The sequence below is a fragment of the Pseudorca crassidens genome, chromosome 10, assembly GCF_039906515.1.
Source record: "Pseudorca crassidens isolate mPseCra1 chromosome 10, mPseCra1.hap1, whole genome shotgun sequence".
Classification (NCBI taxonomy): domain Eukaryota; kingdom Metazoa; phylum Chordata; class Mammalia; order Artiodactyla; family Delphinidae; genus Pseudorca; species Pseudorca crassidens.
Genome location: NC_090305.1, coordinates 3767127 through 3792131, shown reverse-complemented (window position 1 = coordinate 3792131; position 25005 = coordinate 3767127). Strand labels below are relative to the sequence as shown.

At 47.7% G+C, this 25005-nt stretch overlaps 1 protein-coding gene across 7 annotated transcripts in view; it reads right to left on the bottom strand.

The window, feature by feature from the left end:
• The window catches only part of FARS2 (phenylalanyl-tRNA synthetase 2, mitochondrial), a 474195-nt gene that overhangs the window by 190332 nt on the left and 258858 nt on the right, over window positions 1–25005 (bottom strand). Inside the window, exon 8 of one of the 7 annotated variants that reach the window (XM_067751899.1) lies at window positions 998–1301. The exons of the other annotated variants lie outside the window; for them this stretch is intronic. Within the exon in view, the coding sequence (XP_067608000.1) occupies window positions 1013–1301 (289 nt within the window). The 3' untranslated portion in view covers window positions 998–1012. Of the gene's footprint in view, window positions 1–997; window positions 1302–25005 lie in introns of those variants that run through there. 7 annotated transcript variants of the gene reach the window in all.

Below are 25005 nucleotides of genomic sequence, written 5' to 3'. Positions count from 1 at the left end.
TTTATAACTCTCCCGTCGGTCCTAGTCCCACGACCCTGAGCAAGTATCCTCCCTTTTCGTCATGAATTGTCTCTGCCGAACAACATAAATAGGACAAAAAGGCAGCATCTTCACGTGTGGAAGGACACAGAGAGCTAGGCGACAACGGGCAGGACCAGGAAGGACACAGACAGCTAGGCGACAACGGGCAGGACCAAACTGATAGAGCGGTGTCTGTGAAAATCAGGTGAAGAGCAGTGAGAACGAGACCCTTCCAACCTCTTCTTTGTCCAGCTGCCCTTGAACTACGAGGGGACAGACCGACGGGAGCCTCCAGAGATCAGCAAGCGTGTAGCAATGGCCTACGCTGAGGAAGGTTCCACGACAGCGCTAAGGCACAGAGGCGAGGTTCCCACCCTCAACATCTCACGTTCTACCGAGAGAAGCAGATAAGACTAGAACTAAGCATAAAACAACGTCCACTTGTTCAAAGAATTTACAGGCATGGAATTACGGGTTACTCTGCACTTCTGAGATGGTGCCTTTTATGAGTTAATTATTCATTTAAAACAGAAGTGGAGGCAATCCAGGGAAGTCAGTTGTGGGATCTGGATATACCAGGGAAGGCTCTGCTGTAAGAGCAAGGAGACATGCACAGACTCTCCCGCAGGCACGAGTCCATGCCCAGGGCCGGGGAGTCGGCTTCCCGGGTGGGAGGTGAAGGCCTCGGATCCCCCAGCACGGCCCCCCGTGCAAGGATGGGTGTCCTGAGGGCCAGGCCGGCCCAGAGGACATCTTCTAAGTGGGACTGAATCGAGGGGGGTGTCCACTTGGCTCCAGAAATTCAGACAGCCTTTGATTCCCAGCCCTTACTCTCCTCTTCCTAAGCAGGAGCGTTCCTATTTTCAGCATAAAATTAGCATAGAGATGAAACCATTTCAGGGGACACAGAGTGAACTGGCACAGGAGACATTACATTTTTCATTTCTAAAATGAAAAATTTTCCTTTTTCTTTAAGCCCCGAGACTGCCGCTTAATTTGCGTGCAGACTGTGCTTGCACTGCCGAGGAAGGCTGAAGAAGGGGTGGCGGCGGGGCTGTGAGCAGAGCCGTCCGTGGGGATGGCCGGGCGGCCCCAGGGCGCGGTGCCAGGTGACACGGACAGTCCACGCTCTGCGCCTCCTGCAGACACGCCGGCGGCCCAGTGGCGAACCGCAGCGCTGGACGCATCTTTCCTCGAGAGCTGCAGGGCAGGACCTGGTCCAACTCCACTCCATGTCTGTCTCTGGCTTCCCTCGCATCATTTCAAAGACATCTTCACGGCTGGTAAAGACAGGATTTCTTGTCATCTCTTCCCACTTGAAAAAAGATTCTGAGCAGCTGTGCTGGGACGAAAGGCAGCCCCACCCCTCCTGCCGCACCAACTTTGGTCTTTTTTTAGCTTTTCTCACATCCCTCCTCTCCGCTCTCCTAAGCTCTCAAGTTCCCTCCACTTTTTCTTTAGTGGGTTGCTTCTGATCTCATCGGAAAACATTCTCTGAGTCATTAACAATACAAAGCTGTCTGCTGGTGGCCCCAAAGGCAATCCCTCTTCAATGTCAGTGTCAAAACTCTTCAATTAAGAGAGCACAGAGCGGCTCTGAATAATACTGCATCTTTACAGTAAACCATTCCATCCAACCAGACTTGGGAGGAATGTTTTCTTAAAAGTTCAATCATCTGATTCCTCTGTTTAAAAGAGCTGAAAAAGAATGTCTTTATCTGTACCAAGCTGGCGGAAGATATTCCCTGTATCTGAGAGCCACACAGTGCCCTGGGGGGGACGGGGTTGTTTTGAATGCACAGGGAGTAAGCGTAGCTTATTACATATATGGGAGAAGAGACGAGAAACCAATATTCCTATCATATAAAGCCTTATTACTGTGGATAGTATTAACTTAGACATTGTGAAAAATTATACGATAACCTACTTTTCGAGTTGTATGTGATGAGAACTAAGTGCTTGCGAAATGAGACTGCCAACAAGTGAGGGCAGCAGAAGGTCCCTGACTTCCGAAGCTGCACTGCGGGAGACGACATAATCTCATCACAGCTAGAATTTACTAAGTCCTGATCCTGGGCCAGGCACCGTTCTAAGAGCTTTATGTGAATTCATTCTTTTAATCCTTACAATAATCACACGAGACCAGTAGGATTATAGAAGTTATAACCTGCCCAAGGTCACACGTGGCAACAAAGGGCAGGTCCCTTTCATTCAAACCCAGGCAGCCTGACCCGAGAATCTCCCTCTTGACGACTACACACGCCAATTATACGTTGCTAGCTTCTCACGAAAGGACCTGAAAAATGACTACTTAGCACCGCTTACTTAGATAATTATAACTTTGATTAATAACAAAGTAGAATTGTGTGTCTTTACACACACCTGAATTAATCTAGAGACACTTGTCCTTGAGTTAGTCCAAATGGTAAATGCCAGAAACGGGGGTGGGCAGCCAACACTTGCCTCTCTGCTCCATCCTGCGGGGGAACCCAGGAGGCTCCTTCTAGATGTGAGAGGCCGCGTGAAGCTCTGGAGGCTGGCCCTCTGGGTAACTACCCAACACTGCTGTTGCGTGAACTTAACATACAGCACAGTGTTACGAGAATGATTGTCATATTTCATAAATTACATTCTGCTATTCACAGGGAAGTCCCTGCAAAACTAAAGTAATAATATGCACAGAGAATAGGAGGAATAATATTGTAAGCAACGCATCATAAGGATGGAGACAACACAACACAACACATGAAAAATATCGTCTGTAATAAAAGAGCTGACAGAGAAGAAAAGAAGATTGAAAAAAAAAAAGTTCTGAATTTAAAAACATGTTGAGGCGGGAAGACCCATGGTAAGAAGTCAACCAAAATTACAGTGGCCTAGATGCACGTCAAAGAGAAACCGAAGGAGAAAATCTAAGCAAAACAATAAAAAATATTCCCCCTTTCCTTTTCCATTCAATGGAAAATATCTTTTTGTCCAGATGGACATACTAACATCTCAAGAGCTTGGTTTGGTAAACGGTTTCCCGAGGAAAGAAGCAGGCTGGGATGTACCAGCACTGCGGACCCACAGGAAGGACCTGTGCCCGGAGCCCACTGCTCAGACAGTCTCCCCTCACTCCCCAGCGCGCGCCCACCCCCCATAGGCCTTTGAGAGCTTGGCTGCCCTGCTCTCCACCCACCACACGGTTTCAGATGTTCCCCATTGTCCTCCAACCACCATGACCTGAGCTCCCCTTTGTTCGTCTTGGGGAGGTCCTCGCATCTATGTCTCAGAGCAGCACTCAGGTGGGAACCCCATCAGGCTCCAGGGGCCGAGCTGAGAAGCCTGTGGTCCCAACACCCACCCAGCTCCCCGGCTCCCCTCCTGCCTGGCGTCAGCTGTGTCCGTCGGCGACGCCCTCTGTCCAGCTTCTCACAGGAACGCTGCTCTTCTCTCCCATAGAGTCACCCTCTCCTCTGCTGGATCCTTCTTTTGAATTTTTAAAAACAGACTTTATTTCTTAGAGCAGTTTTGGGTTCATGGCAAAACTGAGAGGAAGGCACAGTCTCCCACACCCTCTGCCCTACAGCCTCTGCTGTCAGCACCCCGCCAGATGGCGACTTGTTACAACCGATGGGCCCACGTCCACACATCGCCACCCGGAGCCCACGGCCGACATCTAGGTTCACTCTTGGTGTTCTTTTTCTTCTTCTTTTTTTTTCCTAGAACATCTCTCTCTCTTTTTTTAGTTTTATTGGAGTATAGTTGATTTACAATGTTGTGTTAGTTTCAGGTGTACAGCAAAGTGATTCAGTTATACATAGATATATATACACACATATTCATTCTTCTTCACATTCTTTTTCCATACAGGTCATTACAGAATACTGAGTTTGGTGCTCTTCCATTGACTTTCAAAGACGCTGAGGTGCACTGCATTTTGACCCTGCAGCCCTCCACCTACCACGCGGCCCTCTCCTCTCCTTCAGTTGTCTCTCTTCACTGTCTCCATCTTTCCCACGCTGGTCATCCAACCTTGCTTCTGCCCACACCCCGCAAGTGAGCACCTCTCACTAAGGTCACCGAGACACTCATGTAGCTATAAGTACAATGGCTCCTCGTCTGTCGTTATGAAGCACTTGTCTCTGATACATTGTGATGAGTTGGCTGCTCTCATTACCTGGAAACCCACACGTCCCCTGGCCTCCGTAACCCCACAGCCGGGCTCTCCCATCCCCAGCTCTCCCACCGTCCCGTTCACGTCCTGGTCCTTCATCCGGCCACGAAATGCCTGTGTTCCTCCAGATTCACCAGGGTCCCTTGTCCTCTTGCTTGGTACTTCCGGTCAGTCCTCTCCAACCCTCAAACGCCCGCTAAGTGAAGGCTGCTCACAAGCTGACACCCCACGGCCCACCTCTCCCGTGAGATTCAGACTATTCCAAACTCGTTCAAGCCTGTGCAACACGCTGACCTCAGCATCTCAGGTAAACTTCAAGGTCGTTGTGCCCAACCTCAACCTCAGCCAGTCCTGTCCTTTTACCAACACCTGGCAACACGCCACGTCCACAAGTTCCACAAGTCAGGCACTCGGTACCGTCCCTCCTGACCTCAGACTCAATCAAGTGGCAGGTTCTGGAGATTTCAGTTTCTATTAATCTTGGGGTGTTCACGTCCCTCATCCCCTTGGCCACAAGCTCGGTCTCACCTCTCGTGTAGCTACTGCAATCACCTTCTCCTGGCCCTGAGGCCCCTCGTCTTCCTCCCGGGCCCTTCCTCCACAGAGCAGCCAAGTACATCTTTCTGAAAACCAAGTCTAACTGTGTACGTGTTTTGCTTACGTAACACACTTTGGGGGCTTCCTGCTGCTCCCGGATAAAGTGAGAGAGCTGGCGTGGTCTGGCCTCACCACCTCCTCAGCCTTGTTACCGTGTCCCCTCCCGTCCAGCCACACTGGCCTTCCCATGGGGCCCACGATGCCCCCGTTCTTCCTGCCAGAGCTTTGCTCATATGCTGCTCCTTAGCTTTGAAAGCTCTTCCCTCCACCCCCCGGACCTTGATTCCAGTGCTCAACTGTTCTTAAAGCACCATGTTGATAACCCTCCTCCCAGCTGCCATTTCACATTTACACGTGTGATTATTTGATCAAAGCTAGTTTCTCCAGCTAGTCTGGACCAGAAGCTGTTGGAGAACATCAGCCGGGTCTGTCTGCTTCCCGTCACCTCTGCAGCCTGTGCGCACAGCAGGCATTCGGCTGAATCAGCAAACAAACGAATGAACTACTTGTGAAGGGACTGCCCCGCGGGGCGGCAGCGGGGGCAGGGTCGGCGTGAGGGGGGACGGCTTTTCTCTCTCTAGATGGGTCAGGATGGAGGGCGGCTGCTCAGTTCTGGAGCACAGGGCTGGCCTACCAGCAGGCCCTTCTCCAGAACCACCCATTCTAGACACGCCCCCAACCTAAGAGGAAGGAAAGGGCCAGAGGCAGCGGGGAGAAGGCAGTAAGTACAGCAGGATTGCCAACCTACTCTAAGGTGCAACTATCCCTGAGAAGGTACATGTTAAGGTTCGTTCCATGAACTAACACATGAAACATCTGTGGAAACCCTGGGAGGATGTAGCAGGAATGAAGTGGTGTGTTCGGGGTATCCTGCTGTATTTATTTACATCACGGCTCCTTTGACACATCTTCGCTCTTTGTTCTTTACATGCCTGTGTCTCCTTCAACTGGGCTACTAATTACTCGAAGGCAAAGACCCTGCTTTTCATTGCCTGGCACGTGGCACTGAAGTGAGTCTGGTGTCCAGCACAGCTCAGGCACCTGTGAGCGTTCTCTGATCAATGACTCATAGATAGAAAAATAAATGACTGGATAAGTGGAAAGACAGGCATCAAAAACAAAGTTGCCTACTTTACCTCTGTGTTGATGAACTGAAACAGTATCTACCAGATAATTGTATGACCCTGACATGGGGCACTTCAGTGGAGGGAATGAAGACAGTTCTGTAACTACCTGTTTACCTGACTGTCACCTCTCTGAACTGTGAGCTCCCCGAGGATGGCAGGCCTTTTTATTTGTCTTTGTGCTGAGTAGATGTGAGTGATTTTCTCAACCCCTTTAATTTAGTTACCAGATGAATCAAAGTCTAGTCACAGCTCTAGAACTAACAGGGTTAGTCTCAGCTGGAAGAGTCTTGTCTTCTGGGGCTTTAACACCTCAACAGTAAAATGACACAGTAGGACAACAGGATCTACGAGATCCTCCTCTCGCCTCTAGCATCTGATGAATCTGTAATCAACCATCCAAACAAGCAGAGAAGAGCCAGGGACAGCCAGGGCCTAAGCAAGTGTTCTGATCACAATGAATCACGTGTAACTTTGAAAAGCTTGCATATTGCTAATCTTATCAGGCATTGCTCACAAGGATCATGGTGAAGGAAAAACTGTAGCCCAACGGGCAATTTGCATGGAAGTCTCCAGGTACATTACAAAACATTATTGGGAACAATTATAAAACAGGGGTTAACATCAGTGCCAAGTAACCTGGCAGCTCAGGAGGCAGTAATTCAAATAAAAAACAACACAAATCTGAAATTGGATATGAGCATATATAAAATATTGTTATAATCAGCATCTGTGGAAAGCATGACTATGCAATGTGACATGAATTTAAAATTACCTAATAACTTGGTTTTATCTTAGGGGAGAAAATGTTTGATTTCTCCCAAAATTCATCTCCTTTAAAATTTCTGACAGAAATTCCAGTCATATATTTTGCTAATAATGTATCTATCTTGATCTTGATTTAGTTCTTTAATGGAAAATTCTTGGCAACTTGCCTCCAGTTTATACAGTGTAAATGCCATCATGACTATGACAACAAAATGCTGTGTAATAAGTATTTCTCAAAGAAGCAAGTATAAAAATAGAAAACTACTGTAGTTTTCTGCAATGCGGTTACATGACTGCCTCAGACCCCAGAAGGACACAGTAACAACCACCAATGTTCACTGAGTGCTTATTTTGTGCCAGGCACCAACCTAAATGCTTCTATGTTGTTAACTTACATAATCTTCACAACAACTCTGAGGAAGGCACTACTTACCGTCATTCCCCATTTCACAGGTGTGAAAACTGAGGCACACAGAAATTAAGGAACCTGCCTGAGGCACCACAGCTAGTAAGCGGTGAGGCCCAGATCTGAACCCAGGCAGCCCGCCTCCAAGCTCACACTCTTAACCACGACTAGACTAGGCCTTTACAAGCTAGGGGCCATAATGTAAACTTTTACTGAAAACTGAAAGTTACAATTCTGAACATCAGTTTTGGAAAATGAACTGTGTTCCCTTTCAGTATTCTCTGCTTTCAAAAACCGTTAATGCAATGCAGGCCCCATGCAGCTAAGTGCGTGTAAATCCCAATGGGGCACTAGTAAACCAAAGCCCTTCTGAGGCCAGGACCTCATTTACAAGGACCGAGGACTCTAGAACAACACACCTCCGGGACCAGTTTTACTGCTGCCACCTTCTCGCATCTTCATGGTGAAAACCTCTGGGTCCCATATTAGGCGGACTGCAGTGATCTTCTATCAGGAGGGCAAATATTTAAATGATTTCCCACATCTGATCTTCCATGTCATTTCCTCTTCTAAGCTTGACTGGGCAATCTGATCAGTGCAGTAAAGTAGAAACATGCCTTTACTGCACCAAGCGACCCTTCATCTGTGTTCGGTCAGGGGGATCTAAGCTCTTGGGCCTCTTTTAGATAAAGGCTTTCACCTAAAAAGATCCAGAGACCAGTTTTCTAAGCTGAGAGGGAGCTGGTAGCTGTACAACAATAAAGGGCACTTCTGATTATATTTTTAAAGAAACCTATACCCCATGAAAAGAGAATGAGGGGAGAACAGCTGAAAAGAATTTTCAATGCTTTCACATATTACTATATATTTTTATATATTATTATATGTATATACATATACAATGCCTGCAAAATACACATATATAACGTGTATACATACATTATATGTACATATATTCCAAAATAATATGTAAAATAGGTAACAGTTCAGTAGCTATAATGTACCTATGTAATAGTAAGGTATCTGTCAAAAGCCAGTCGGGTGACCCCCACTAGATACCCAAGACGTAGACAAGCAGTCTTGGCTATTCACACGTTTCTCATTCTCACTGGGACACACCGCACGGGGGCTTAAAGCAGCCGTGTTGGAGGACAAGGTTAAGGAGAAAGGCGCTGCTGGTCTAGGGTGTGTCCAGGCTCTGGAAGGTGGGCGAGCATTGGAATGAAAGGGAAAGTGGGCCGTGCAATTGAGCTCAAGCACATCGTCTACCCCGCTGACTTCCTCTCATTTACAACAAGCTCGTTGTCCGACTGTAGACGGGCGGCAGACGGAAGCCTGGAGACAGAGGAGGGAGCGTGTACGTGAACAAGGGTCCAGGTTTCTACGGGGAAGGGCAGTGAGGCCGTGAGCAGGAACGGGGGCTCCCAGAGACGGAAAGAGTCCACAACACGATGGTGACAGTGACGGTGTCGGAACAGCCAAGGACCGGACGGTCCTTCCTCACCCTCCGTTTTACTTAGAGACAAAAGGCGATTTCCAAGAACGTGGAGACAGTGGTTTTTCTAGGTTCTGACTCCCTAGGATTATGTTCAATGCACTTGGGAGTTCAAGTTTCACAGTGATAACTCCAGTCACTCAAAGAGAGCCGATTTGTTTCTGAACTATTTTAAAGAATTAATAGAAGTGTTCTAAAATCTCTTAACTTATGACCTGAAAGTACATTATGCATTTGGAAAACCTAGCCTATAATTACTTAGGAACGGAAGAGGGGAAAAGAAACAAACAGCTGATTTAAAAGTTTTTAAAATTAGCTTCTGTGGTAGGTGAAAGCATAGTCCCCCCAAAGCATCTACACCTGATCCCTGGAACCTGTGAATACATTACCTTACACGGCAAAAGGGAATTGCAACTGGGGCTAGGGAGCCTGAGATGGGGAGGTGTGCACATTTGCGTGGGCCCAATGTGATCACAAGGGTCATCATGAGAGGAAGGCCGGAGGGTCACAGCCAACAGGAGATGTGAAGCCAGAAGCCGGGGAGTGCAGGCAGCCTCTAGACGCTGGGATGGTAGTGAGTGGTCTCCCCCGGACCCTCAGAAGGAACCAGCCCTGCCAACAGCTTATCTGTAGTCCAGGGAAACGACTTCAGACTTCTGACCTCCACGGTGGAGAGGTGATAAATCTGTATTAAGCTGTTCAATTTGCGGTAATTTATTACAGCAGTTAATTCGCCTCCTACATGGTGAAAGGTGAGATCCTGGGCACAGGAGTGAGTGAAAAAAATAAATCCAGTTGAAAAGGAGTATTACTCAAATGGTAAAAGAGGCTTTTCTCACATCACATACTCGGAACTCCAGCTCTGTGGGGTTTAAGGAAGACTAAATTTGGCTAGAAAGACACAGTGAGAGAAAAGCGTATAATTAGAATGACAGATGCTAAAATGTGCCCACGAACTGGTCTCAGGCACAGTGGAGAACGGTGGGGGGGGGGGGGGGGCGCCACACCGAGAGGCACAGGAAGTAAGTAAATAGCTTCTGCTGGTCTCCAGTGGCTGGGGTCCACCCTCACAGAATTTCAGCTCTTAAAAGCTTTTTGGTCTTAGGGTTCCCCTTACCAAACCTTTGGTTAATCCCCGACCCTATGGGCAACTGATGCAGTCCAAGCTATTACTCACAAAGTATACATAAGTCTGACAGCATCTGTCTTTGAAGGCTAAATATTTTGAATACCAACTCCAGGAAAGCATTGTGAAATGCTGACTTAATCTCTCTGAAATGATCAGCTAACGCTGAAGAGAGGGACTGGGAAAGAGCTGGCTGACCATGATCTGCCAGGAGGAAACACATGGACATGGCAATAGGGAGGTCCAGGAGAGGATGTCACGACCCAATGAAGCAGATCCTGCCCTCCTATGACCCAGCCGGGCAGGGGCAGCCCTGGCGTTCACCATCTGCCTGTTCCTGCCTCTTCTTGAAGGCCTGAGGGCCCTAAATCGGACTCTGACTCCGTGGCCAAAGGGCCAGACCAGGAGCTTCTGTAATCTGATGGCACCGCTCACTCCACCAGTGATGTCAAAGATGCTATCAGAGAACCCAGGGTGCCACTGATCCTGTATTTACATACGAGCATCTATGTCAGTCAAACGTGGAGGCCGGCAAGGACTGCCCAGCCTTGCTGAAGGTTAATGCCACGTGTGCATCACACGGGGAACTTCTGACCCGCTCTGGAACGCAAGTCAGAGTCAGAGCAGAGGAGGTGCGATCTACCCTGTTCCAACTCTTGTCTAAACATCGCTGACGGAAGGAGGTCCAGCTGGGCTGCTCTCGCCATCAAGGGGGCTTTGTTCACTGCTGCAACCCCAGTGCCCAAAGGGCCCCGACACAGAGTCGACACTTGCATTTATGGGACGAGTAAATGAACGCGTGGGAGGAGGCTGGAGACGTGCTTCGTTTATAAGTACAACATGGCAACTCCCTAAGACTTAACTCACCCTGATCCTCGAAATGAGATCTTTACCCTTCTGAGCCCCCCCGGGGGGGGCTGTTTATTCCTCTCAGATGCTATTCTTTTCAGATGTGTGTTGCTATCACTTCATTCGTATGAGTTTCCTCCCTAAAATAAATGGTAAGAGGCTAAGGGTTGAGCCTACCCTATCCATCATCGTATCCACCACAGCCAACCCAGAGCCCTCCACGTAGTAGGTGCTCAATAAATACCAGTAGATTTGAATCAGTGAAGCATGTTTTCTCTAATTTTTTAGGAGAGATAGGATTTGCATCTAAAGGTCACTTGGATTACTGAGTAGGAGATCATAGCAAATCAACATACTCCTTTTTTCAAACTCCTAATTACCACATATAGAAAGAACTACTTAAAGTAAGAAGTGACCCTCCACTAAGAGGATCCAGGTTTACCAATACCCAAGTTTTTGTCAGAAGTGAGAAGCATTTTAAATATAAACATATAAACCTCGATATTAATATGATATATGTGGATATACACAGATGTAGGACTAGATTTACTAATTAGCAGGCGTTCCTTATCATTGAGGTAAAAAGAGATAAAAATACAATGCATACTGCATTGAACAAATGGCATATGGCCTGCTTTATAAATACCCACAGTTTGTCTCTCTCTCCTTCACACACACAAACCCAAAACTCTGCCTTTTAAGATGCTGGCCTCTTGCCCTAGTTTGAGGGGCCCAAACAGAAACTGTTAGGACCTGTGACACCATCGTTTCCTTACAGACTGTCTGGGGGAAGCTCGTCTGTCACCACCAGTCAGGAAAAGCCCTGGACACGTGTTGCTCATACACAGTGAGATGCTCGTAACGCCCTTCCCATCAAGGCCGGAGGCCTCTCTAACAGAACTGGCTGCACCCTGGGTCCGGGCATCTCTGTGCCTTAGTGCAGGCGCCCATGAGGCCCACAGATGCTAACACGCGCTGAGCACAGGTCTCTGTCCACAGAAGCCCTCACTTTTCTTTGCTGGATGCCAGTGACAGACAGTGAAAGGACTGAAGGGTAGCTGGGCAATTCTGAGAGGAAAATGGTCCGTCAATAGAGCCGTGCGCTGACTTCTGTATATGAGGAAAAGGTGGGGCCTTGAAACAAAGAGGAGGGAGGAAAACGAACACTTACTGAGTTCCTAGGAAGATGAAAGTGCTTTATTTTATAACCATCCTGCACGGTCTTCCTTTCTGAAATTTAGTTTTTATTTTTATCTGCACATATTTGAAGAACCAAATAATTGTAAAGGCTTGTTCTGAGGGACAGCAGCCCCCAGCCCACTCCTCCGGTCGGCGTCCCAGAGGGGACCTGTCTCAACCCTCCCATTGATTCCTTTAGCATTTATCTCTATATCTGTGAAGAAGATGCTTTTATCGCCACCGGCCCAGGAGCGGTGGGCTGACCGGTCAGTGCCCACACTGTTGCGTGGAGCAGACTGTGGTCACTTTTCTTTTCCTGTCAGCTTTGTTTTCCCTCCTTTAATAACTGCGTTGACTTTCCATCTGCACTGTTTCTGCCACCGTGTGCTTCCCATGCTCTGCTCCCGCGGGGAGGGACCACACAGTCGGGTTATAGTGCACCCCGCCTGGGCGCAAATCTCGGCCCTGCCACTAACGAGCTCTGTAACTTGGCAAATTATTTGAGCATCGAGTGCCTCAATTCCCTCATCTGCACAAGGAAGATAATCATGACCATCAGTCTAATAGGGATGCTACCAGGATTCAACTGTTACTACACGTACGCTTAGAGCTGTGTCTGACACACAGTGGGTTCTCGGTACATGTCAACGGGGATGACTGTTACTAGGTACCCAGGACATCCTGGACCCTTCTGATCTGCTCCCAGCCTGTCGGACCCCCCTCGGGAAGGCCGCTTCCAGCAGGGGCTTTGGGATGGCCGTTCTCCCTCATCCTGGGGATGCCCGTGGCCTTCCTCCGGTGCACCTTCTCCTGCTTCCTGGGTCCTGCCTGTCTTACCTCTCATTTCGGGTGGGCCTGCCCTCTGGATTTGGAAAGTATTGCTCTTCTACCCTCAGGTTTGATGGACAGTATGGCCGAGCTCTGGATTCCAGGTTGAAAATTATTTTCGTTCAGGCTTTTGAAGGCACTGCTCTTCTGGCCCCCAGGGCTGCTGCCAGGACCTGTGAAGCCCTGATAGCTCCTGACTCACCTTCTCCCTTGCTCGGCTTCCACGCTGTTCTCTGGGCCTCCGTCACTGTGTCAGGCCCCCAGGCGCTCCGCCCCGCCCCCCCGCCCCCTCCCCCCGTCAGGCCCCCCTCCTCACTCCATTCCCCCCCCCCACACCCGTCACTCCATCGCCGTCACTTCCTGGCTCTCATTTGCTCACTGCACTGGGTGCTCAGGGAGTCCTGTCGATGTGGAGACCCACAGCCTTGGGTTCTGAGAGACTTTCCTTCATCATCTGTTTGAGGAGCTCCTCCCCTCTCTTCGCTCTCTTCTTCTTTGGTTGTTGGACTTCCTGCATCATGCTCTAGTTTTCTTATGTTTTCTCTAAAATTTTCTTTTTCTTTCTTGAAGAACTCAGCTTTAGTTCTCAGCCCTTCTGCTGACTTCTACATTTCTGTGATCACTTTTCTGCTTTGCAGGCACTCCTTTTTGCTCTCTGAATATTCCATTGTATAGAGAATCTTTTCTGCTTTCCTTACTAAATGCATGCTCATCCCTTACTTCTCTGAGGATGTTAAGGGCAAGCTCTTTTTTCCATGTCTCCTTCTCCCTCCACAGTCTGTGCTTCCTGCCATCTGCACTTCCTGTTTGGTTTCAGTCCTACTTTGGAAATGCCTGATTATTTCTCGGACGTGTGCTCGCACTTCAGAGTGAGCCTCTGGCGTCCTGGGCGCTCACGCCGTGGAGAGCTGGGGCTCACTGGAGGGTAATCTGCGTGCTCCGTTTCTTGGGGAACCCCTGATGCCCGTATATTAAGCCCTTTTCCCACAGGTTGGTGAGATCCCCCAGTGCCCAGTGTCCAGGGAGGCGAGACAGGGAAGGAGTCAGGGGTCTCAACATCCAGCTAGTAAACGTTCACTTCATCCCGCAAACTGGAGGTTCTCTGCTTTGTCCTCTCCAGGGAATAAACCTTCAGATTTCTACCAAGATGAAGGCCTGTCAGTAACTGGAAAACCTGGGGTTCTGCCTCTCAGCACACTTTCAGCTGATGGCTCTGTTTTAGCTCCACCTTTACCCCCGGCCCCCAAGGGGAAACTGTACTTCTGATCCCTGCACCTTTGGGGCTCACTCTAGTTTAAGTGGGGTTCCATCCTGACTCTCCCCACTGCCCACATGGATTTCGGCACTTCTGGGTCTGCTTCAAGTAGCTACCACTTCACCATCTGCTTTTCAGCTTCCAAAATTACGTTGCTGACGTAGCCTCCCATTCACTTGGTCCTTGATTAATTTATACCTCAAAAAAAAAGCAAACCCAAAACCCCTTTACTGTTACTGTTATAGCATCTTGAGAGGTAACTGAGGTTCAGGCTTGTGTTCAATCTGCCATCTTTAATCAAAAGTCTATTAACCGTACGCCCTGGGGAAGGTAACGGAAGTACCAGGAGAGGGTAATTTGTTGAAGTTCACGAAACCAGTGAGAAAAGAAATCAGAACCTGACCTCAGGTCTGCCTGATCCTGAAGCCCAGCCCTTTCCAGGACAGCTCACGGCCTCTCCCTAAGAGCACGGGGCCTCATCCATCTGGAGCTGACTGCTGGAGATCTGCCCCCGGAAATCGGCACCAGCCTAAAAACTACCGGCCCCGGGAGGTTCCGGCGACTCCTGGCGTCTGCTGTTGCCACTCCCCGTTCCACACCGTGTCCTGAACGCCCTCCACGGTCACTCCCTGAATCCTACCCACAGCCCAGGCTCTGCCCTCTGCCCTTAGTTTGAAAGGGTGGCTGACAGGGAAGGGAATGGCTCCCAACAGTGGGGCCCTGGCCTAGGCATAAGGATGCCAACTGTCACCTCCTCTGGTGGTCAAAAGATTTCTGAGAAATCAAACAAATTCCTTCTCAGAAAACGTCTGGGGTCTTTTTACCAAAAAGGCAAGAGAGGGCCACTTTTAGGTCTCACGTACCAACAGCCATTGCTTTATCTCCTGATCAACCCTAGACCCTGTTTGACAAGCTTGCCCTATGGGTCCCGAGCAGATCAATCACTTCTCTATAGCAAGTGGGTAAGAGCACAGGCTCTAGAATCACACAGGCTGGGGTTCAAATCTCTGTCACTTACTACCTGTGCGGACTTTGGGCAAGTTACATAGTTCTCCAAGCCTTGCTTTCTCATCTATAAAATGGTAATAGTCACAGCGTACACTTTATTGAGTTGCCATCGGTTTAAATGAGATACTGTGTGTTACACATTAATTATAATACCCAGCAGTGCACAGTTAATAAACACTAGCTCGTATTTTATTTTTCCTGCTATTATCACATTCAAGAAATATTTATGCACAAGAAAAAACTGTAACTATGCATGATGACGGATGTGAACTACTCTTGCTGTGATCATTTTGTAATACATACCAACACTGACTCATTATTCTGTTACACCTGAGACTAATATAATGTTATATGTCAATTATACCTTAATAAAAAAAATGTTTATGTCACAAATTCACTGAAGATTTATTAAAACATCAACTATGTTTAGAGAGTTATGTTATATTTTGTGGAGGATACGGGAATGAGCAAAAATCATGTCTATCTTTAAACGGTTTCTGGCCAGGTGCCAGGTGGGGTGAAGAGCACGGGTGTCCTGTATAGTGTTAACCAGGAATGAGGCGGGAGGCCAGCGCGCGCAGCTCCCGGCCCCGCAGTGAGCCTCGGGGGCCCTGGAAGCTGGCCTCTGGGTTCCTAAGGCTGTTCCCAACCACTCAAATTTCCCAAACAATGTATACCGGGGACAGAAACTTTGGTTATGTAAAAGTGTGAAATGATGCAAGCTACTTGAAGGATACCGGAGATAAACGATCTATTTATATTTTTATGCTGAAGACATAAATAGAAAAAAACACAGCACCCAAAGAAATGTTCCTTAAAATAGATGTACAGCAAGGATGAGAGATATATGCAGAGAACAAACAGATGCTAACTATATACCTTTTCACATCAGCCAGAACTCTGCAAGACTCATTAATTCAAGGAGATTTACCAAGCACCATCGTAACGACAGAAATTAACCCTCTGACAAACTGGGACATGGTGTGCTTCGGTGATTTTTTAAAACATTTTGTGATAAGACTGTTGAGACGGAATAATGAGGCGCTCCTGAATCCCAGCCCTGACTATTAACCCACAGACATCACGAATCTACAGGACGACGTCATTTTATGCAGCATTCATTGCTCGGCAATGAGGGACCAGGTGCCCACTAAGTGCCTGGGCCCCCTGGGGACACAGCAGGGCAGTTCCAAGTTCTCATCCCTAAACTAGCATCTTAGCGTTAGCTTAGACACTGAACATGCTAATAAAGAATATTTTTACATAACTAAAAAAATGCCATAAAGAAAAATTTTAAATGGTAGCAGACTTGAATGATATGCCTCAAATAGAGTTGGGTAAAGAAAACCCCAAAATCTAACCTAAAGGATTTGAATTATTTGAAGGGTAGAGGGACAGAAAAAAAAAAAGACAGAGAGAGAGAGAGAGAGAGAGAGAGAGAGAGAGAGAGAGAGGAGGCAAAGATTAAGAAAGAAAGCATCAGAAAGGAGGGTAAGGAGTTTTGGCGCTCATCAAGTAGGAACCGCTCATCAAGTAGGAACCGAGGAAGGACACGTACTCCCTCCACTCCTTCACCCTGTGAACGGCCCGTCCTCCAGGAGGGGAGGGAGAGGCCCTGGGGCAGCACCCACCCAGGAGGAGGAGGCTCCCCCCAGAGAGCTGTGATTTGAACCCAGGCTTTCTGGCTCCTGATTTCAAGCTCTTAACCATCAGGTTACAAGCCAATCGCAGGAGCGGCAGAAAGGGGGAGATCCCAGCAGTTTGTTTGGGTCACGCGCTTGTTTGGGACGTGCGGTGGGATCGCACTTGGTGATCCCATGGAGGTCAGAGCACGTGCTTGTGTTCTACCCACGTTTAATTCTCATCATCTCAGCACCTGCCCCTCCGCAGGGACGCATCAGGCTTTATCCTGAACCTGTTCTTATTCTATTGGATTCACGTGCGGCGCCTCACATATTAAAGGGACAAGCTTCTCTAACTTTCCAAATGAAGAAGGCAGTGATTTGGATGAGTTTGACAGAATAAGTTATATATTTTCCATGGTGATACAGACATCAGAGGCCATCAATCAAACACCGAAACTTCCCCGATAATTCTAATCAACACTCACGCAGGTCCAGCTGGTAAACGGATGCACGCTCTGTCTTTCCTACCTTGTAATGTTAATTCCATTTGACTTTGAGGACATAGCTGATTATGTTAAATTTCAGTTTTAATTTCCAGTATTCCTTCTCATCTTCTTGGCTTACTTCGAACCAAGGCAGTCAACCAATATATCCTGAAGATCTGCTCTGTGCCAAACACTCTGCTAAGGGTACAAAGATGAATAAGAAGACGTTGGTCCCAACCAGGAAGGAGGAAAGAGGAGGCGGAAGAAGGTGGGCAGTCAAGCTCCCTGCTTGGAATGGGATGAGGGCAAAGACCCTCCCTGGTAAAAGATAGCTTACCGCAGAGAACAGCTGTACCCTTCCTACCTGTGGGTGAGGAGCGCAGCAAACCAAACCAAACCTAAAGTACATTGGGGTCCGTGTTTCCATTGTGCTGGGGGTTTCCTCTCTCCTCCCAAGGTATCTCTGCTGAAGACAGTTACGAGGAACTAGTTTTCGTAAACAGATTCATAATCCAAACCCTACTGGGCATTCTTCTTACAAGGCTTCCTCTTTTCTAAAGCAGAGGTGCCTGGCAAGGCTGGAGTGGACGGGGACACAGAATGATCCCACCCCTCACTTCACAGCCAGGAAGTGAGCTCTCAGGTGTTAAGGGGCTTGTCCAAGGCCACACGGCTGGTGAGTGGCAGAGCCACCGCAGCCCAGACGTGTCCTTCCCTAACCTAATTCTCGTCGTAACACTGTAGCCTCGATACGAAGGGCAGCAGGAGACACGTTCTGAGGACAGCGAGTGGCCGTGGGAATAAGAATGACATTAAGAGTCAGAATTACGGGCACCAAGTAACCCCAAGAAAACCTTCCCGTTCCCATCCTGTGTCTCCCCACCTCTACTCTACACGAAAACTCACCCTCATCTCAACCCACCAAACCATGAGGTTTTCATTTAAAACAACAGCTGGACCTGAAAACAGGATGGCCTCCTTGCAACACCCTAATTCCAATTAACTAGTGAGTAAAAAACATGTAGAAATGCCTCACTCTTTGAATGAAGTGTGAGACCATCAATCGCCACATGGCACTAAACAATGAGAGTGCGGAAAATGTTCTTTGTTGCAACACGCGGTTTATTTATCCTAGAGCCTACGGAAACATATGAGGCCGGGCAGTTAATTTTAATATTTCACACGTGCCGATTTTTTGAAACACCAGCTTGATTCAAAGCAGCCCCCTGTGCCAGACACACATTTGCCAAGACAAAGGCCCTGTCTGACCGGACCCAATCCCCCTGGTTCTCAGGCCCCCTTCAACTTGAAAGCCTCCACCCACGCCAGCTTCATTTCTGCTGCAGTTTCACACCCATGGAGGAGACATCAGAGGACGATGAAGCAGGAATATCACCGCGTGGCCCTGAACAAAAGGCACGTCTGCTGTTGGGCTGGGACTCTGGTCCTGCGGGGATGAATCTGCAAAGCTCGGCCAGGGTGTGGGGACCATGTAGGGACCAAGGGAGGAGCCGGCCACACTCCCTCCTCCCGCCCTGGGGTCTGTTCATCTCTTTACGTTCTCCTCCAAGGTAATATTCAAACCGACCCCAAGGCTCAGTTTTCTTTGCTTGTGACTCTAATTAAATAAATCTAAACTATCAGCAGATGCACTGGCCCAGAGCCTTGGCCAAATTCCTCCTTGGATGCTAAAAGCCCATTCTGGCTGTTTTAACTCTGCCTGCAAGCAGGTAAGGGCAGCCTGGGCAGAACCCAGTTTTACACCAGAGGCAGAATGACTGTCATTCAGTTTCAGTGGTTGCTAATATTTATTAATGGGTGAAAGGTCTGCGGGATAATCTGAGAAGTTAAGCACCTTCGAAGGTGGGAGGACATCTTATCCAAGTCAGTCAGTTTTACTGCAAAGACGTTCAGTGAAGCGCTGTTCTGTGCCTAAGTATCGCTGCTTCAGAATCCTAAGATCTGAGTCAACTAAGAGTTTATTGAGTCTATTTTCATTAAGAAGACCTGAGTTTGTAGCCATTCCCATTTGTAAACATATTCAGAGAACGATCACTAAAATAAATCTGTCATTCATTTTAGCTCCTTTCAGTCCTTTTTCAGAGGGTAAAAATTTTAAAAACTATATTATTACCCCCTGGGAGTAGGAATGCAGGTCATCACGTGAGCTAGCCATTGACACTGAGTTAAAACGGGAAGATCAAACCCTGGCGCGTCCAGGCTTTTCTCTGGGGAGAGCCTCGCTGGGCAAGAATGCTTCCAAGGGAATCACGTGGCTGAACAACCAAGATCACACGGGTGGACCTGCTGACATCCTTCTAACTGTTTGAGACAAGGGCTAAAAGGAACCAATATACACGACTGGCCCCTCTCAACGAAAGGAAGGGGCTGTGCTGTGACCGTGGGCAGAGGGCTCCTGTCTCGCTGACAAATGGGGACAACCTTCCCTGCCCACCACTGCCCCGCAGGCGACTGTCACCATAAAGAAGGCTTCTGCTTCTCCGGGTGCATGTGTTTTCATCATACTTTCCTCGTAAGTTCTTAAGAGTCCGGGCACTTGTTCTCAGCCCGCAAGCACTTGCGGCCACAGACCTCCTGTCTCCTTGACAGAAACCGCGTGGTCCTCGCCTTCTCAATCACCCCACCGCCACCTACTTGCCCCTCGCCTCTTCTCGCGTTTTCCTTTCACAGGTAGAATTGTTCCAAGGCTTTTACTCCCTTTCCCAGGCCCCTGTGTCGCTTCTTGGACTAATAAAGACCAGGTTCAACTACTGCGTGGGCTGGAGACTGTGTACTGAGCTGGCCCCCGACCTCCTGGATACCGGACGAGAAGGTGGTCTAGCGGCCCAAACGCCTCCCTGCTGCCAGAACGAACGCTTACACGAGAGCCAGCTGGTCGCCTCACCTTTGTGTAGCAGGGCATCCTGCGGCCATCACAGATGCTGCCCCAAAGAGCAGGGACATGTTTGCCAGGGGATGAACGGATGTTGACATCCCCACCTGGAGCAGCCTCCCTGCTTATGACATAGCCCACAGCCTGTGCATATCAGCACCTAGGTTAGATTTTTCCTTCTTATCCTCCTTTTCTGCCCCTCTGAGCTCACATCTTGTTTCTAATCACAGCTCAGAGTGAAACACATGTAAGCGCTGTGGTAGCACTCATTGATTAGAAATCATTTTCAGAGGGAATGCTGTAACAAGGGGTTTTGATCAAAGCTGGATTATTATTTTGGTTCTTTGTCTCACCCACGTACATTTGCTCCCTCCTCCTGGAAGAAAATTTTTGTGTGCGTGAAGGTAGATCATAAGGGAGTTAAGAGTTTTTCTTAGAGTGGGGCTATTTATTGCCTTAATTAGCCTAAAATAAACATTTCTTTAAAAAGCCACTTTTTTTTTTTAACTGAAGCTCATGTTCTGAGCTCATAATGGCATTTTCTTCGATCCCATCTCTCTGGGATGAAGCCATGCTCAGGTCAAGATGCTCTGTGTTGCAGGGCCAGACCCCACCAGAGCCAGGGTGGATGTGCCCATCAAGGCTGCCGGGTGAGTATCACGAGGACACAGACAGACTTCTGAAGACGTGAACTGGGCTGCGGAGGGTTTGATGCGTCCGGTGAGTTTACCACGGGCCCCATCCTTCTGTGCTGCCCTCCAGCACGCTGGATTCGATGACAAGCACCCGCACAGCACAATGTATCCCAAAGCCGGCTTCCTTTACGTCGTTTACAGCTGCGCAAATTACTCTCTCATCTCGTCCTGGAGAGCAGGCATCCAAGGTCAGACAGAAGCTGGAGAGAGTTGCACAGGAGGAAGTTCTAGTTTCTTTTTTTTGACATTTAAAGAAACCCTCTTCCATTCTTCTTCCAGAGGTCCTAGGTTAGATTCCACACACAGGGGCAAACACAGGATATATTACATCAACCCTCAGTTACTGCTTTAGATGGGGAAAGAATGATCTCAGATATTCCAAAAGGTTTTTAAAGTGAAAATATTATTTTCAGAATAAAAGTTTTATCTTGGAGTAAACCATCAGTAGTCCTTACTCCGAATAATCAGAAAGCTTAAACAATGGACAAGTGACTGAAAGAGAAAGTCGTATCAGGGATTTACATGATTCAGGAGCACACTACACATGGATTGTCCTGGCTCAATTAGAGTTCAAGCTTAAGCCTGTACTGTTCTACATTTATAGTTTTCTATGCAGGTGTCTAAAATATGTATTATATATATGCATTTTATCCACACATATGCATTTATACACATACGTATGCGTGTATTGATAGTATTAGCATAAGACATTGGCTAAGGGACTTTTATTCATTTAATGGATATTTACTAAGTGTCCAATCATTATGGTAAGCACTGAGGATGACAGACCAAGAAGACAAGATTCCAGCCCTCGAGGGTCTAGTCTAGTGAGAGATGAAAACGCGAAGTGCAACACAGTGTTAGTGACAGACACGTAGGTACAATGCACACCAAAGATAAACAGCTCTCCTCAGAGGACAGGGGTATCATGAAAGGTTCCCTAAAGAAAGTCATCCTTGAGTTGCATCGTGGAGGTGTTTGCCTGGCAGCCTGTGTATTTGAACTCTGGTACCTGGTAACCCAGGCTTGGTGTGTGTGGTGACCCACAGATAGCCACGGTGGATAGGGAAGCATCTTCTGTATTAGTTCCCTGGGTATCATCAGTCCTGCGTTTCATTCCCTGCCCTTGGCGTCAAGGGAACAGAGCCTGGGAGTGTGCTGTCCTTAGACTGTTGACGTGCAAAATCCAATGGACAGCTCAGTTACAGAGACCCCTGTGGGACAGAGCTGCTGGTGTGCCCCCTGCTCGTGACTCTGTGATGACACACCACCGTGGGGATGAAGAGCGCCAGGGAGAAGAATGGGGTTTTGGAAATAAGGACAATCTTCTGAAAGGGCTGTTTGCCCTCCTCACCGCGCCCCTTCCAACAGGAAGAGGAGGTGGCCTGTCCCCAGCTGCTCTGGTCATGAAGCCTCTGCTGTTAGAAGCCTCTGCATGAAACCTCTGTTGTTAGTTACTATGTGAGCAAGCCAGGCCTCGGGTCTATTACAATGACCTGGAAAAATAAGATTCAGGTGTTTCATCCGATGCGGGGGGAGGGGTGGGAGACGGCCAATGCCCAGATTTGATTTGGTGGTTCTGCATGATCTGAAGCAAAGTGGGAGCTGATGTGTCTTCTTTAAGTCTTGCCATGACCACTTAACAGCTGTGTGACCTCAGGCCAGCGACTTAAGACTCTCTGAGCCTCAGTCCTCCCACTGTACCAGCATATAATACAGTAGCTCATACAGAACAGGTACTCCATAGTCCCTGCGTCTGTGTGCGCGCGCGCGTGCGCACACACACACACACACACACCCTAATTAAATTGCCCACATAGGATTATAGGAAAAAGAGACTTGAAAGACACATACTCATGAAAAAGTTCAACATTACCTTGGGGATACAACCTTTAAAAACTTAGTCCAAGAGCGAAGCAGATAGCAGCAAAATGGAGCATGATTTAAAAAAAAAGGATTATTCAAAACCCTCCAGAGTATTTGAGGGTTGATTGTTGATTAGAGACACCTTACCTTAGGGAAGCATGTGACCCTTGGGCACTCTGCTCAGAACAAGGAGAAGAAGGCAGGCGAGCCTTCGAAGACGCCCAGACCTGAAGCAGCAGACACCGGTGTAGGGGCGCCAACCACGTCGGTAACGGCGAGTGACAGGCTGGTCCTCGAGGACCCTGCCTGTCAGTCAGCGAAATCTGCAAGTACACAGACACCTTCTCGAGGCCCTACACCTCAGGGCCTCACTGGCACTGTTCTCACTGAACCATTTGCAGATAAAGAACCAGATGTCTAGTAAGGAAGACAGGAAGGTAGGTCTGATTCCCCAATTTACAAGACAACGTGGCCTTTCCCAGGCACCCCAGAGTTCCCTACAGGGCGTTTATGCAAACGGTCTGATAAACTCTGAACCAGTTCACTCTACCTAAGCAAGAAGAATCAATCTACTTTTCATTCCTGAAAATCCCCGAAGATATTCTGAACACACCTGATGGGATTCCCAGATGAGTGCAAATCTTCAGGAGTTAAGTGCAAAGTACGAACATCGTTAACATTTCATATGCAAATTCCAAATAATGACTGAGAACAATATGGCTTCCGGTTACATTACGTGATAACTCCCATGACAGGACACGACATACAGAGCACCACGCACTGGGAATACGTCCGCAGCCACAAAGAAGGCTGCAGGACACGTGTTAAAATTAAAAATTCAATCACTCTGCTTTAAACAGTATTTGGATGTACTTTTACGAACTTCATTTCATTTTAGACTTTACAATGCTGCTTTTAAGGTAGGGTTATGACACCAAGTTTCTAGGTGAGGAACCTGTGGCTCGTCCAGATGAGAGACAAGCTGGGTGAGAACACTGACAGCCCATCGACTGATGGCACAGGGACGCTAGAGAAATGTCTTGAGGAAGTAGGACTTTATCCTGCAGTGCACGGGCTCTGCAGGCCGCGCCCCGTGCCCTCGGGGCTCCTGAATAAGTCTCGTGCTCAGGCCACAATGCTTTTTGTAAATTAGTGTAACAATGCTATTTTAAAAGACAGCTAATGGTCGATGTGCTTTGGAAATTATTTTACAATGAGATAGATTTTAAAACACCAATAGATGATGGCAAAAGAGCGTCATCTCCTAAAAATGACTGATCTCCCGTTTCATGGACACTGACGGCAACTATTTGGTAATCGCTTATATCATCAAATCAGCTGCTCACTGAACTCCAGGTCAGAATACGGCTGTCTTGTGCAGGATCCCTGTGGAATTTAAGACTCTACGGGGCAGACTTCTGTCCAGAATCAAAACCCTGAGAAACACAGATGCAGGGCCTGTCCAGAATGGAAGTCTCATGAGACAGCGCCCTGCAAACAGATGTGCTGGCTGCAGAGTCCAATTCTGTTGTTTCGTCCCATCTCCTCTATCAATAATATCAAACCGCCTACAGCCTAAAGCATTTATTGTGCTCAGAAAAAAAAAGTACATTGCAATCTTTTCTTAAGGTGTTAAAACAATTCCTTCTCAGATCTTAAACCCCATCACACTTTTTTTCTTTCAAAATATCCTCTACCTTCTTTTCTCCTCTTCCTATCCAAAACAATTAGACCTCAAGAAAGCGACTTTGTTGTTTATTACCATCAAGCAGCTGCACGCCTCTTTTGAGTATGAGCTTAACTATGGTAAACATAACACGCAAACCTTCTAGCTGGAAGCTTTGCTGCTCTGGGTGTGTAGTTAGTGCTTACATTCAATTACAATTAGTTTCTCCCAGAAGAAACTCACCACTAGGATCTCATCACCACCGCCAACAGTAGTTAATTCTGTATATGTAGGTGCCAGGCCCTGCAAAATAACCTTTAAGGTAGGTTCTAACCTTAATTCCATTGTAAAGACAAAGAAACTCAGAGAGAGAAAGGAACTTGCTCAAAGTCCCACAGCCACCAGGTGACAAAGCCAGGACCTGAAGCTGGGGCAGCCTCCAGGGCCAGTGCACTGCTCCGTGAAGGCCCGCCAGCCCCGAGTGACCATGCAGTCCATTCCTCCCAGGACTTATAAGAAATAAGACAGAATATGACAAAACCACATCGTGTAGCCATTGCAGATCAACTGAGCTCCAGAAACCACGACCCAATCTCCGGAGAGCAAGTGACACTTGTGAAGACAGGCTCCCCTTACATCTGCTGTGGACTGTTTGGATCTATTTTTCCACAGAACACTCCCATGTGATACTTAACAGATAAAACTCCCTTATCTTTATTGGGGGATAGGGTGAGAAACTGATTTTAAAAACATAATGCAAAGGCCCAACTGATAAACAAATATAAAGGTTTAAAATTATTGATACTGTTTCACTCAAACTTTAATGTTCAAGTTTGGTGATGATAAAGAACTAAAACCTCCTTCTAACTAAAATTATTAGCCACTCAAGGCAGCATACCAACAGATCATAATAGCTATTTTTCACAGTTGCTTAAAAGTGTGTCAGCACAACTGAATGTA